General features: G+C 38.9%; 1 protein-coding gene across 8 annotated transcripts in view; it reads left to right on the forward strand.

The window, feature by feature from the left end:
- The window catches only part of TRAPPC8 (trafficking protein particle complex 8), a 115,286-nt gene that overhangs the window by 15,591 nt on the left and 86,293 nt on the right, over positions 1–13,402 (forward strand). For 7 of the 8 annotated variants that reach the window (XM_032293102.1, XM_032293103.1, XM_032293106.1 and 4 more), the window contains exons 3-4: positions 9,556–9,645; positions 11,049–11,223. The exons of the other annotated variant lie outside the window; for it this stretch is intronic. In XM_032293102.1, the coding sequence (XP_032148993.1) occupies positions 9,556–9,645; positions 11,049–11,223 (265 nt within the window). The remainder of the gene's footprint in view (positions 1–9,555; positions 9,646–11,048; positions 11,224–13,402) is intronic. 8 annotated transcript variants of the gene reach the window in all.

The raw sequence follows: 13,402 nt of genomic DNA on the forward strand, positions 1-13,402 counted from the left end.
TTGCCTGAACCCAGGAGGCGGAGGTTGCGGTGAGCCGAGATCGCGCCATTGCACTCCAGCCTGGGTAACAAGAGTGAAACTCTGTCCCAAAAAAAAAAAAATAAAAAAGAAAAGCAAAAACAAAAAAACCCACAAAAGTATCGTTTTCTTTTATATTTATTTATTTATTTTTCTTATTTATTCATGATTTATTTATTTATTTTGAGAGAGTTTTGCTCTTGTCGCCCAGGCTAGAGTACAATGGCATGATCTTGGCTCACTGCAACTTCCACCTTCTGAGTTCAAGTGATTTTCCTGCCCTAGCCTCCTGAAGTAGCTGGGATTGCAGGAGCCCACCACCACGCTCAGCTAATTTTTTGTATTTTTAGTAGAGATGGAGTTTCACCATGTTGGCCAGGCTGGTCTCAAACTCCAGACCTCAGGTGATCCACCTGCCTCAGCTTCCCAAAGTGCTGGGATTACAGGTGTCAGCCACCATGCCCAGCCATTTTTTGTATTTTTAGTAGAGATGGAGTTTTTGCCAAGTTGACCATGCTGGTTTAGAACTACTGCCCTCAGGAGATCTGCCTGCTTTGGCCTTCCAGAGTGCTGGGATTATAGGCGTGAGTGACTGGGTCCAACCATTTGCTATGTTGCCTAGGCTGGTCTCAAACCCCTAGCCTCAAGCAATCCTCCCACCTCACAAGGTGCTGAGATGACAGGAATGAGCTCAAATGCTAACCAAAAGTATGTTTTTCATACTACAAATATGTTGCTAGCCTCCAAAGTCCATGTACCTGTTACTTTAAAAAAATTTATCAAGACCAGGCATAGTTGCTCAGGTCTGTAATCCCAGCACTTTGGGAAGCTTAGGCTGGGAGGATCACTTGAGGCCAGGAGTTCAAGTCCAGCCTGGACAACATATTGAGACTTCATCTGAACAAAAACTTTTTAAAAAAACTAGCTGGTGGCAGGGCACAGTGGCTCTCACCTGTAATCTCAGCACTTTGGGAGGCCGAGATGGGTGGATCACTTGAGGTCAGGAGTTGAAGACCAGCCTGGTCAAGACAGTGAAACCCTGTCTCTACTAAAAATATAAAAATTAGCTGGCAGCTGGCACTTGTAGTCTCAACTACTCAGAAGGCTAAGGCAGAGAAGCACTTGAACTCTGGAGGCAGAGTTTGCAATCAGCCAAGATCACACCACTGCACTGTAGCCTGGGCCACAGAGTTGAGACTGTGTCAAAAAAAAAAAAAAATTAGTCGGGTGTGGTGGTGTATACCTGTAGTCCCAGCTACTTGGGAATCTGAAGTGGGAAGATCGCTTGAGTCTGGAAGGTCAAGGGTACAAAAAACGTGTGATTGCCCCAAAAGGTGATTGTGCCACTGCATTCCAAGCTGGGTGACAGAGCGAGACTCTGCCTCAAAAGAAAAAAAAAATTATCAAAATGATATGTGTACATAGACATAATGATAAGAAGAATAAGAAAAAAACAACAGTGATCTCCTTGGGTATTTATTATGTGCCTCTAAGTAGTATTTTTATATGGCTGTCTATGGCATAATAAGTTTTAAATTTAAATAAATTTTATTTATTGACCTCTCATTATGATTGGTAAGGATTTAGCTTAATTACTCCCCATCCTTTTCCCTCCATCTCATAGTTTTTGGTTAATATTCACTGCTTATAATATGACTAAATGTCGTTCACTCCTTCACTGCTTAGCCAATTATTGGGCTTTCCGATAGAGTCTTTTGTGTTTCCAGGAGTTAGTAATTGTCTTTTTAAAAAACATCTTGCTGCTGGGCTCCTCGGTGGCTTGTGCCTGTAATCTCAACACTTTAGGAAGCTGAGGCAGGCGGATCACCGAGGTCAGGAGTTTGAGACCAGCCTGGCTAACATGGTGAAATCCCGTTTCTTCCAAAAATATAGAAAATTAGCCGGGCATGCACCTGTAATCCCAGCTACTTGGGAGGCTGAGGCAGGAGAATCGCTTGAACCCAGGAGACAGAGGTTGCAGTGAGCCAAGATCTTGCCATTGCACTTCAGCTTGGGCAACAGGAGTGAAACGCCATCTCAAAAAAAAAAAATCTTGTTCAGTTCTTTGTGTCTGTTGCAAGTCTCTCAAACTTCGAAAGAATTTTGTGCTTGAGAGATTAATTTGTCAGATAACCCATTTATCAAGAGCTCCTTCCAGGAATCTCTCTTGTTGCTGCATACATTCTCATTACTGATGATGTCATTCCTGTGTGGTAAAAATTGGTCCTGGGGGGACAAAAAATCTTAGGTATTACAATGGCTTGTGGCTCTCCAAAGGGTCAACGTGCATAAATAGATAAACATACAATTGTGGTGTTATTTAAAAAAAATACTTTAATTGGGGGAAAGGATTGATTAGAAGAAAGCTCTAAAAACACAGAGAATATAATGGAATAAAAACTGGAAAACAGTGTTCAGTCTTATGTTGGACTGGTTGCTGTCAAAGGCCCATTCCACAGCTGTCATCCTAAGGATTTCCTTCCCTCCACTTCTCTGTAGTATTTCATTCATATATTTTTTTGGGTGTATTTTCTTGATATGGTAAGGGACATCTCTAGTAGCTTCCTGAGAAAGGGTGTATGGAAAATAAAATTTTTGAGGAATAAATATTGGAAAATGTTCTTATTTTATATACTTGATTGATGGTTTGACTGTGTATGTTGTTATCATTTTCTTCAGAATTGATCCACTTTTTTTTTTTTTTTAAGCTTTAAGCATTGCTTTTAAAAAGCTGGAAGCCATTATGCATATTAACCCCATCCCTCCAACTTGCAGAAGTTTTGAAGGTCTTTATCCCTGCTATTTTGAAATTTCATCTTGGGGGTTGTAATTCTCTTACTGAGTAGCTTCTTTTGACAGTCTGGTCTTTCACTCTTTAGGCCTGAAAGGCTGTCTTGTATTCTTTCTTTGTTAATTTCTCCCCCATTGTTTTCTTTGTTATTTCTGGAACTACTGTTAGCTGGATGTAGAACGTTCTGAGTGGATCCTCTAATATTCTTATCTTTTTTTCTAAAATTGTCTATCTCTGTCTTTTTGTTTTACTTTCTGAGTATGAATATCCTTGACTTTATCTTCTGACCCCTATTGAAGTTTTAATGTTTACTGTCTTTTTTGTTTTTGAAGTTACTGTTCTCTAGATTTTCCTTTTTTGTGCCATGCTATTCTTGTTTAATGTTATAGTATCTTAACTCTGAAGATAGTAGTAAATTGTTGTTGGCTGATTTTTTTTTTTAAGTTTTTTTCTATCCTGTGCCTTTTTTTCATTCATATTATTTTTATTTTTATTTATTTATTTATTTATTTATTTATTTATTTTTTTGAGACGGAGTTTTGCACTTGTTACCCAGGCTGGAGTGCAATGGCGCGATCTCGGCTCACCGCAACCTCCGCCTCCTGGGTTCAGGCAATTCTCCCGCTTCAGCCTCCTGAGTAGCTGGGATTACAGGCACGTGCCACCATGCCCAGCTAATTTTTTGTATTTTTAGTAGAGACGGGGTTTCACCATGTTGACCAGGATGGTCTCGATCTCTTGACCTCGTGATCCACCCCCCTCGGCCTCCCAAAGTGCTGGGATTACAGGCGTGAGCCACCGCGCCCGGCCTATTTGTTTTTATCTTTATTTCATGTTGGACAACTTACCTCAAATATTTGGTGAGACCTGGCATTATTTTCTGTTTCAAATTGAGGCATTAAAACCCTGACTGAGTGTAAGAAAGCGTATCAATTAGTAGGCTTTATTGGTACAGCTATGAAAAGGCTTAAGGGTTGCCCAATTTTTATTATGTATAGTTTTTTTTCTTTGAGCTGTTTAGTTTATCTAGAGAAGGATTCTCAAATCTGCTCTCTGGCTTTCTGTATCCTGATGAGGCTTTTTTTCTATTTAAGTGGTTTGGCAGATAATTTGTAGGAACAATGTATTTATGATTTGGTTGTAAGAAATTGTTTTCTCTAATTATATTACTTGCATTCTCAGGTCCCTGCCAACATCTCCTCATATAGGAGGATTGATGACTATTTGCATTTAAAAATAGGTGGAGGCAATTACTATAGCTGAACTCTTTAGGCAGATTCACAAAAAATGTTATTATTATTTGTATTTTTAGTAGAGACAGGGTTTCGTGATGTTGGCCAGACTGGTCCTGAACTCCTGGACTCAAGTGATCTGCCTGCCTCTGCCTCGCAGAGTGCTGGGACTACAGGTGTGAGCCACCACTGCTGGTGATTATTATTATTATTATTTTTTTTTTATTTTATTTTTTTAAAGACAGGGTTTCACCATGTTGGTCAGGCTGGTTGTGAACTCCCAACCTCAGTTGATCCACCTGCCTTGGCCTCCAAAGTGCTTGGATTACAGGTGTGAGCCACCACGCCCGGCCCTGATTATTATTTTTAAAACTAGAAATGGGGTCTCACTATGTTGCCCAGGCTGGTCTTGAACTCCTGGGTTCAAGTAAGATAAACCACACACCTGAAGAAAACAGTATTTCTTAGCTTCTTTCCCTTCTACTGTAAGGTACCTCCTTGGGCTGCATCTTATTTGAAAGGAAGGAAGACAGTATTACCCTTCCTTACCAAAACTACATTCTGAATTTTTTTTTTTTTTTTTTTGAGGCAGAGTCTCATGTCACCCAGGCTGTAGTGCAGTGGCTCCATCTTGGCTCACTGTAATCTCTGCCTCTTGGTCTCAAGCAACCCTCCTACCTCAGTCCCCCAAGTAGTGGGGACTACAGATGTGGGCCACCATGCCCGGTTAATTTTGCATTTTTTGTATAGACGGAGTTTTCTCATGTTGCTCAGGCTGGTCTTGAACTCCTGGGCTCAAGTGATCTGCCTGCCTCAGCCTCCCAAAGTGCTGGGATTACAGGCTTGAGCCACTGAACGTGACCGGAAAAATTTAGTACAAAAACATAGTTGCTATTTCATTTCCAAACAAAGAACTTGTAGAGATAGAAAGGGGTATGAGGAAAATAGTGATTTTTATTCCAAGATAAGTGCAAGAAAATTTTTTTCTTTTTTGTTTGTTCATATTGAGACTGGGTCTCACTCTGTCACCCAGGCTGGAGTGCATTGGTGCCATCTTGGCTCACTGCAGCTTTGACCTCCTGGGCTCAAGTGATCCTCCGACCTCAGCCTCCTCAGTAGATAGTACTACAGGCTCCCATCACCACTCCCGACTAATTTTTGTACTTTTTGTAGAGAATGGGTTTGCCGTGTTTCCCAGGCTGGTCTCTAACTCCTGCACTCAAGCTATCCCTCCGCCTCAGCCTCCCAAAGTGCTGAGATTACAGGCATGAGCCACCGCACCCAGCCACAAACCACCAGTCACTGCTAGTATTTAGAAGGTTATTTCAATTTAAGAGTATGTCTGTGTATGTTTGCATATGTATGTCTTTTACTTTTTAATTTATTTTTAGTTATGTGTACATTAAGATAATTTCAAAGTCAAAACTATAAAGCAAGATACAGAGGTTTGTGCTTTATTCATGTCCCCTGTTCTTTTTTTTCCCCTCACATAGACCTTACTTTATTTAAAACACAATAAAAATCTGATTACAGTTACTCTTTTAGTACTTTTATGATGAACATTAAGAAAAAAATGACAGTTTTGGGTTACATTCTTCTTTTGTCTTGAAGAGGGAGAAGCACTCATATAATACAATTTGCAAAAGGTCTTTTGAATAATTAGGGGTAACAACTGTGATAAATTTGATTTCATTCAATTTTCAGGCAGTAAGAAAGTGCCATAAATATTTGGAATTTCCCCTTCATTTCTTCCTCTAAATATATATGTAATTGGATAATTTTATCCTGAGAGTAGAACCAGATACAAGAAAATCAAAGAGTAATAAATGAAATATTTAATCACATTCCCTTTTCCAGAAAGTGAGATGAGAAAGCTACATTATACACTGCAGAAGCCTCCGAGGCTGACAGTGTGGATTAGAGGTGGTTCTGAGATTCAAATCTCAAAGATCTCTTTATTCACAGGACTTAGTAGATCCCTCTCCTTTCTTATATCTCTTCTTTCTCTTCTCTCTTGTGTAGATAATTAAATGTTACTAGATTTATTCCTCTATTACTTCTCTTTGAAACTATAAGCAAATATAGCCGTGGCTTTCATATTTTCTTCTTTACTTGCACAAAAATGCGTGCTTTTTGCTGTTACCTTTTTCTTTTCTTTTTTTTTTTTTTGAGACAGAGTCTTGCTCTGTCACACAGGCTTGAGTGCAGTGGCACACTCTTGGCTCACTGCAACCTCCGCCTCCCAGGTTCAAGCAATTCTGCTGCCTCAGCTTCCTGAGTAGCTGGGATTACAGATGCACACCACCATGCCCTGCTAATTTTTGTGCTTTTAGTAGAGATGGGGTTTCACCATCTTGGCCAGGCGGGTCCTGACCTGATCCACCCACCTTGGGCTCCCAAAGTGCTAGGATTATAGGGATGAGCCATTGTGCCCAGCTAGAATGCTTTTTTCAGTAACTGGGACAGCACTTCATTGTAATATGTTGAGATTTTACCCTTTCTTTTACAGCTGCTATTGTATCTTCTTAAAGGATAGGTCATACTTTATTTATGCCTCATTAGAATGCTGGGACTACGGATGTGCACTACCACACCCTGCTAATTTTTTGTATTTTTTTTTAGTAGAGGTGGGGTTTCATCATGTTGCCTAGCTGGTCTCAAACTCCTGAGCTCAAGTGATTGCCCACCTCAGCCCCCCAAAGTGATAGAATTACAGGCGTGAGCCACTGCCCCAGTCCTAGTTCCTCTTTTATAAGAATGAACATGAAATTGTTATAGTAGTAAATCTCCTAATTAGACTATATAGAATATATGTGTCATTCTCATGAGACGTTTGTTGTTCATCATGAACTATTGTTCATCAGTTTTCTGCTGATGAGCACGTGTGTTTTCTAGTCTTTCAGTGTCATTACAGATAGTGTTGCTAAGAAGAGCTGTTTTGGAAGATATGCTTTGTTTATCCAGAACTTTCCACCCTCACCATGAAACAAACCCAGTTTCATATGACTATAATTTATCTGTTATTTGTTCAATTCAAGAAACATTGAAGCAACAAAGTAAATAGAAAAAGTAGTTTAAAAAGGTGGAGATAGTAATTTCCTTGTATATGTGGAAATCCCTTTTTATTTAGCCAAAATTTTCATGACATATTTCTTGTTTTTTCATTGGTACTAAATATACCTTAAATTTTCAGGTAAAGACTAATTTTGACTGAGTTGGGGAGCAGGGTATATGTTACTGGTGGGCAATAAGATTAGTTTCCTATAGTTAAGACAGATACTAGTGTGTCATTTATTCTTCAATTTTTGCCATTTTTTATATAGATCATAATGTTTTCTGGGAATGTTTTTCCTCTTTTATTTTGTTTTTATTTTGTATTTTTTGAGACAGGGTCTTACTCCTGTTGCCCAGGCTGGAGTGCAGTGGTGCGTTCTCACCTGACTGCAGCCTTGACTTCTGGGCTCAGGTTATCAGCTCATCTGAGCCTCTTGAGTAGCTGGGACTACAGGCACGTACCACGATACCTGGCTAATTTTTTGTATTTTTTTTTTTTGGTAGAGATGGAGTTTCGCCACGTGTCCCAGGCTGGCCTGAAACTTTGAGACTCATGCCGTCCACTTGCCTCAGCCTCCCAAAGTGTTAGGATTGTTTTTTTCTTTTCTTTTCTTTTGAGACAAGAGTCTTACTCTACCACCCAGGCTGGAGTGCCGTAGCTTTAGCTCACTGCAACTTTCACCTCGCAGGTTCAAGTGATTCTCCTGCCTCGCCTCCCAAGTACCTGGGATTGCAGACATGCGCTAGCATGCTTGGCTAATTTTTGTATTTTTAATAGAAATGGGGTTTTACCATGTTGGCCAGGTTGGTCTCAAACTCCTGACCTCAAGTGATCTGCCTGCCTTGGCTCCCCAAAGTGCTGGTATTACAATTGTGAGCCACCACACCCGGCCTCCAAAGTGTTAGGATTATAGGCGTGAGACACCATACCCTGCCTATTTCCTATTTTGTAATAGCGAACATGAAATTGTGATAGTAGTTGCTCTCCAGTCAGACTATATGTAACATATAGGTCATTCTCAAGAGGCATTTGCTGGAATTTAAATTTTTGTATATTTGACAACAGGTTAGAATGCTATTTGGTTAAGATGAATGGCTTTTTCTTCAGTCCTTTCAGTTGTTTAATATAGTATTATAATGTAAGCAGAAAGAATACATTTGCTGTTTTCGGTGGTTAAGATGAAAGCAAAAGGATTATAAGGTTTGATAGTCAGCATAAATAGCTAGGAATGGAGTCTTTTTAGTAAAACTGTGATATACAGCTGTGATAATCTGCTTAAAACCTAGTGAAACCACTAAGCTTACATAAGTTTAAATAAAAAAAATCGTTGTGATACAAAATTCTTGACGGAACAAGAGTTGACTTTTTAAGAATTACATTATGTACAGTTATAGAAAAAATGAAAATACACTTCTTTGTATTTGATTATAAGGTAAGTATGCTTTGAAATTTCATTTAAAGAGGCTTTGTTACTGTCATTCAAGTAATCAAATTACAAAGGAAGATTTATCAGCCATACCACCATTTACATTTTGAGCTACATAATTCTTTATTGTGGGTGCTATCTCGTATTGTGAGATGTTTTGCATTATTCCTGACCTCTTCAATGCCAGTAACATAACCCGCGTACCCCAGAAGTGATTAACCAAAAATATCTTCACACATTGCTAGATGTTTCCTAGGGGTCAAAATCATGCTGAGTTGAGAACCTCTATGCTAAGTGTTATTTCTGAAAAGGATCTACTTATGGCAGTGTAATTAGTGGCAGGGTCACAGAACTTGAGTTCTAAAGAAATAATCTTTTTACTTATGTAAGTAATATTTAGAACATTAATAGATTAAGTAGGTTGTGGGAACACTAGGTTTGGGAATAATTCAGTTTTAGTTTTGCAAATATATATATACTCCCAGGAATATATGAATATATTCTTCTGTGAATATATTCTTGTGAATGGCTGAAAAGGTATGTGTACATACATACATGGTTTATTATTACTATTTTTGAGATGAAGTCTTGCTCTGTCACCTAGTCTGGAGTGCAGCTGTGTGATCTTGGCTCACTGCAGCTTCCACCTCCTGGGTTCAAGCAATTCTGCTGCCTTAGCCTCCCAAGTAGCTGGGATTACAGGCGCGTGCCACCACACCTGGCTAATTTTGGTATTTTTAGTAGAGACGGGATTTCGCCATGTTGGCCAGGCTGGTCTCGAACTCCTGACCTCAGGTGATCCACCTGCCTCTGCCTTCCAAAGAACTGGGATTACAGGCATGAGCCACCATGCCAGGCCCTATACATAGTTTATATAATACACACACGTACATCTGAAAGCCCAGGTGAAAAATGCTTCTTTGCTGTTAGAAATTATTTTTTATACCTTTCAGGAGTATAGACTTGAAATTTTGTCTGTTGTCAACTGATGCTATTGAGGAATTTTAACTGTTTTGTATATTGTTAATTTTAGCCACTACTCCATGGTTTGAGTCTTATAGAGAAACCTTTCTTCAGTCGATGCCAGCATCGGATCATGAATTTCTGAACCACTATTTAGCATGTATCCTTTGACATTTATGTTCCCCTAAAATCAAATATTATGGAATTTATTAATCTCAGAAATAGTTAATGAAGGCAAAATTGTTAAGGACATGGAGAATAGAGAAATTATTTTTTACTGATTGATGATGCATGGAGTCTTAGTTATTATTTTGTTAAATGGCCTCCTAGAGGACTGCTTTAACAATTTTTTAACCAATTTAGTTTTTATTTATAAAATAAGACTACAGAGAGCTTACTTATTTTTCTTTAGCCCCAGCTTGATTATTTCATGCTTAATAAGTTTTTTAGTTTTTAGATGTAAACAGTGTTAACTGCTTTTGTTGATTGCCTCAGAATTGACTGCTTATCCTAAGACGCATTAAAAATAATTTTGCAGGCTGGGTGTGGTGGCTCACGCCTGTAATCCCAGCACTTTGGGAGGCCGAGGCAGGCAGATCACGAGGTCAGGAGTTCGACCAGCCTGACCAACATGGTGAAACCCTGCTTCTACTAAAAATATGAAAAATTAGCCGGGCGTGGTGGCAGGCGCCTGTAATCCCAGCTACTCGGGAGGCTGAGGCAGGAGAATCACTTGAACAGGAGGCGGAGGTTGTGGTGAGTGAAGGTTGCACCATTGCACTCCAGCCTGGGCAACAAGAGCAAAACTCCGTCTCAAAAAAAAAAAAAATTACATATTTTTAGTAATTTTTTAATGGATATTCTTTTTTGATGATTGTGGCTTAGTTTTTTAATGAGGTTACCAACAAAAGTTAAGAGGGAGTATGGAATTTGTAACTGCAGCAAGATAGAATGGACAGGAGCAAGATTCAGCAGAATTCATTCTGTTGAAGTTGAACAGTTGTCCATTTTTATTTTTATGGGTTTTCGTACATGTTAATGACCTAAACTGTCAACAAAAAAATCTGTGGAATTATCTGGAGTGTTGAATTATTTGGAGTGTTGGAGAAATTATTTTGTGCTTGCAGTGAAAATCTATGGAATTGTGTTTTTTTTTTTTTTTAGCTGAGAAAATATCGCCAGGTGAGGTGGCTCATGCCTGTAATCCTAGCACTTTGGGAGGCCAAGGAGGGCAAATTACCTGAGGTCAGGAGTTCAATACCAGCCTGGCCAACATGGTGAAACCCAGTCTCTACTAAAAATACAAAAAATTAGCCAGGTGCAGTGGTGCATACCTGTAATCCCAGCTATTCTGGAGGCTGAGGCAAGAAAATTGCTTGAACCTGGGAAGTGATGGCTGCGGTGAGCCGAGATCACACCACTGCATTCCAGCCTAGGCTACAGAGGGAGACTTAGTCTGAAAAAAAAAAAAAAAAAAAAGAATCTCTTTAAAGTTAATCGTAATAGGACAGTATTTATCATTAAGTAATAAGCGATAATTACCTTAATAATATGGTTTGCAAGGTATGTTGGTAGCATCATCTAGTGAAGCTGAACCTGTGGAACAATTTTCAAAGTTGTCACAAGAACAGCATCGAATTCAGCACAACAGTGATTATTCCTACCCCAAGTGGTTTATACCAAATACACTTAAATATTATGTACTTTTACATGATGTAAGTGCAGGAGATGAACAGAGGTAAGTTGTTTTTTTTTTTTAATTTAAAATTTTTCCAGTTAAATGATTTAACATTAATTTGGAGATAGCTTGTGTATGTTTTGGGTTTATTTTTGATACAAGAATGTGAAAGTTTAATGTGAACTTTATTATTAATAAAGCATTTCAGTTTATGTTTTATTCTGGCATTATATTCAACAGCCACGTTATTTTATGTTAGATTTTTTTTCCTTTGAGACAGTCTCGCTTTGTTGCCAGGCTGGAGTGTAGTGGCACAATCTTGGCTCACTGCAATCTCTGCCTCCTGGGTTCAAGTGATTTCCCACCTCAGCCTCCCAAGTAGCTGGTACAACAGGCGTGCGCTACCATGCCTAGCTAATTTCTTATATTTTAGTAGAGACGGGTTTCGCCATGTTGGCTAGGTTGGTCTCAATTTCCTGACCTCATGATCCGCCCACCTCAGCTTCCCAAAGTTCTGGGATTACAGGTGAGCTACTGCACCCAGCCCCTTTTTTTTTTAGCTGAAGTTTAGCTCTGTCACCTAGGCTGGAGCGCAGTGGTGCAATCTTGGTTCACTGCAGCCTCTGCCTCCCTAGTTCCAGCAGTTCTCCTCCCTCAGCTTCCCAGATAGCTGGGATTACATGCACACACCACCATGTGTGTATTTTTTTTTATTTTTCTAAGTTTCATATTTTTAGTAGAGGTGGGGTTTCATCATGTTGGCCAGGCTGCTCTCGAACTCCAGATCTCAGATGATCTGCCTGCCTTGGCCTCCCAAAGTGGTAGGATTACAGGCGTGAGCCACCATGCCTGGCTTTATGTTAGATTTCATATGCTTACCCAAACTTTCTTTTTAATATGTAATTCTTATACAGTCTACACGGAAACACTTGTCATTTAATAACTGTAGGTCTTAGCTGTTATTTCTGGTTTTATATAAAATTATTTCTCTTTCTCTGTTCTTTTCTGCTTCTTAGTTTTCCTCTCAGTTCTCACAGCCTGTCTTTCTTATAGGTACTTTTTCTTCACTGTCTACTCTCTTGTGACTTAATATTTGTTACTTTATATTTGTAGCCTTGATATTTTTCATAGACTTAGAGACATTCAAACATTTAATTTTTTATGTTCCCTTTAATATTCATCATTTGCTGTTTGCAGTAGTTCTTTTATATTCAGGATATGTGAATAGATTGTCTTTAAAAATAATGTAATGCTGGGCGCGGTGGCTCACGCCTGTAATCCCAGTACTTTGGGAGGCCGAGGCGGGTGGATCACAAGGTCAAGAGATCGAGACCATCCTGGTCAACATGGTGAAACCCCGTCTCTACTAAAAATACAAAAAATCAGCTGGGCATGGTGGTGCGTGCCTGTAATCCCAGCTACTCAGGAGGCTGAGGAGAATTGCCTGAACCCAGGACGCGGAGGTTGCGGTGAGCCGAGATCGCGCCATTACACTCCAGCCTGGGTAACAAGAGTGAAACTCTGTCTCAAAAAAAAAAAATGTAAATTCTTGAAAAATAAGATAAACACAGTATTTTACTTGTATGGCTTTGGAGCTTATTGTTGCTCTTGGTTCAAGGTGTGGAGCAAATTAATGTTTTGTCTCAAACTATTCTGATGCCTCAGTGCCACTGAAGAAATACAGTTTAATAATCATTACCTGCCCTCATTCCGAGCATGGACCACCATCTTTTTATTAAATTTTTCTCTGTAGAAGCAAATGATTACTCTGAAGATTACTAATCTTTAGGATATTTTGAAATGTCGGTAGTTCGTTGGATAAAGTGTACCATATTAATAGAGAAAATGTGAAATGACTATAGAATTAGTTTCTATCAACTGAATTTGGAGTGTATCTTCCGTATTGAATGGTTGTAACTAGGATATTTAAGTAGTAATTCAAGTATTAAATCAATGGTTCTTACGTTTCATAGTATCATTAGTAACATGACCAGGAGTTTGCTTTATTATCCTTGAGTATGTGTACACCTACACATATAGTTTTATCTGTATTTATACAGATTTTCTGTAACTATTTTACTTATCCAGACATAATTTTTTAATGCATAATATGATTTTGTTGTTGGCTAGGCTTGTGGCTTACATAGTATTAGCATTTGCATTTGAATGTGCTTTAAGGTTTTCCAGGGTTTTTTTCCCTTGTTTTTTCTCCTTTTTTTTTTTTTTTTTTTTTTTTTTT

This window comes from Sapajus apella, unplaced genomic scaffold (genome assembly GCF_009761245.1).
Source record: "Sapajus apella isolate SASKATOON/1434 unplaced genomic scaffold, GSC_monkey_1.0 scaffold29, whole genome shotgun sequence".
In the NCBI taxonomy this organism is placed as follows: Eukaryota; Metazoa; Chordata; class Mammalia; order Primates; family Cebidae; genus Sapajus; species Sapajus apella.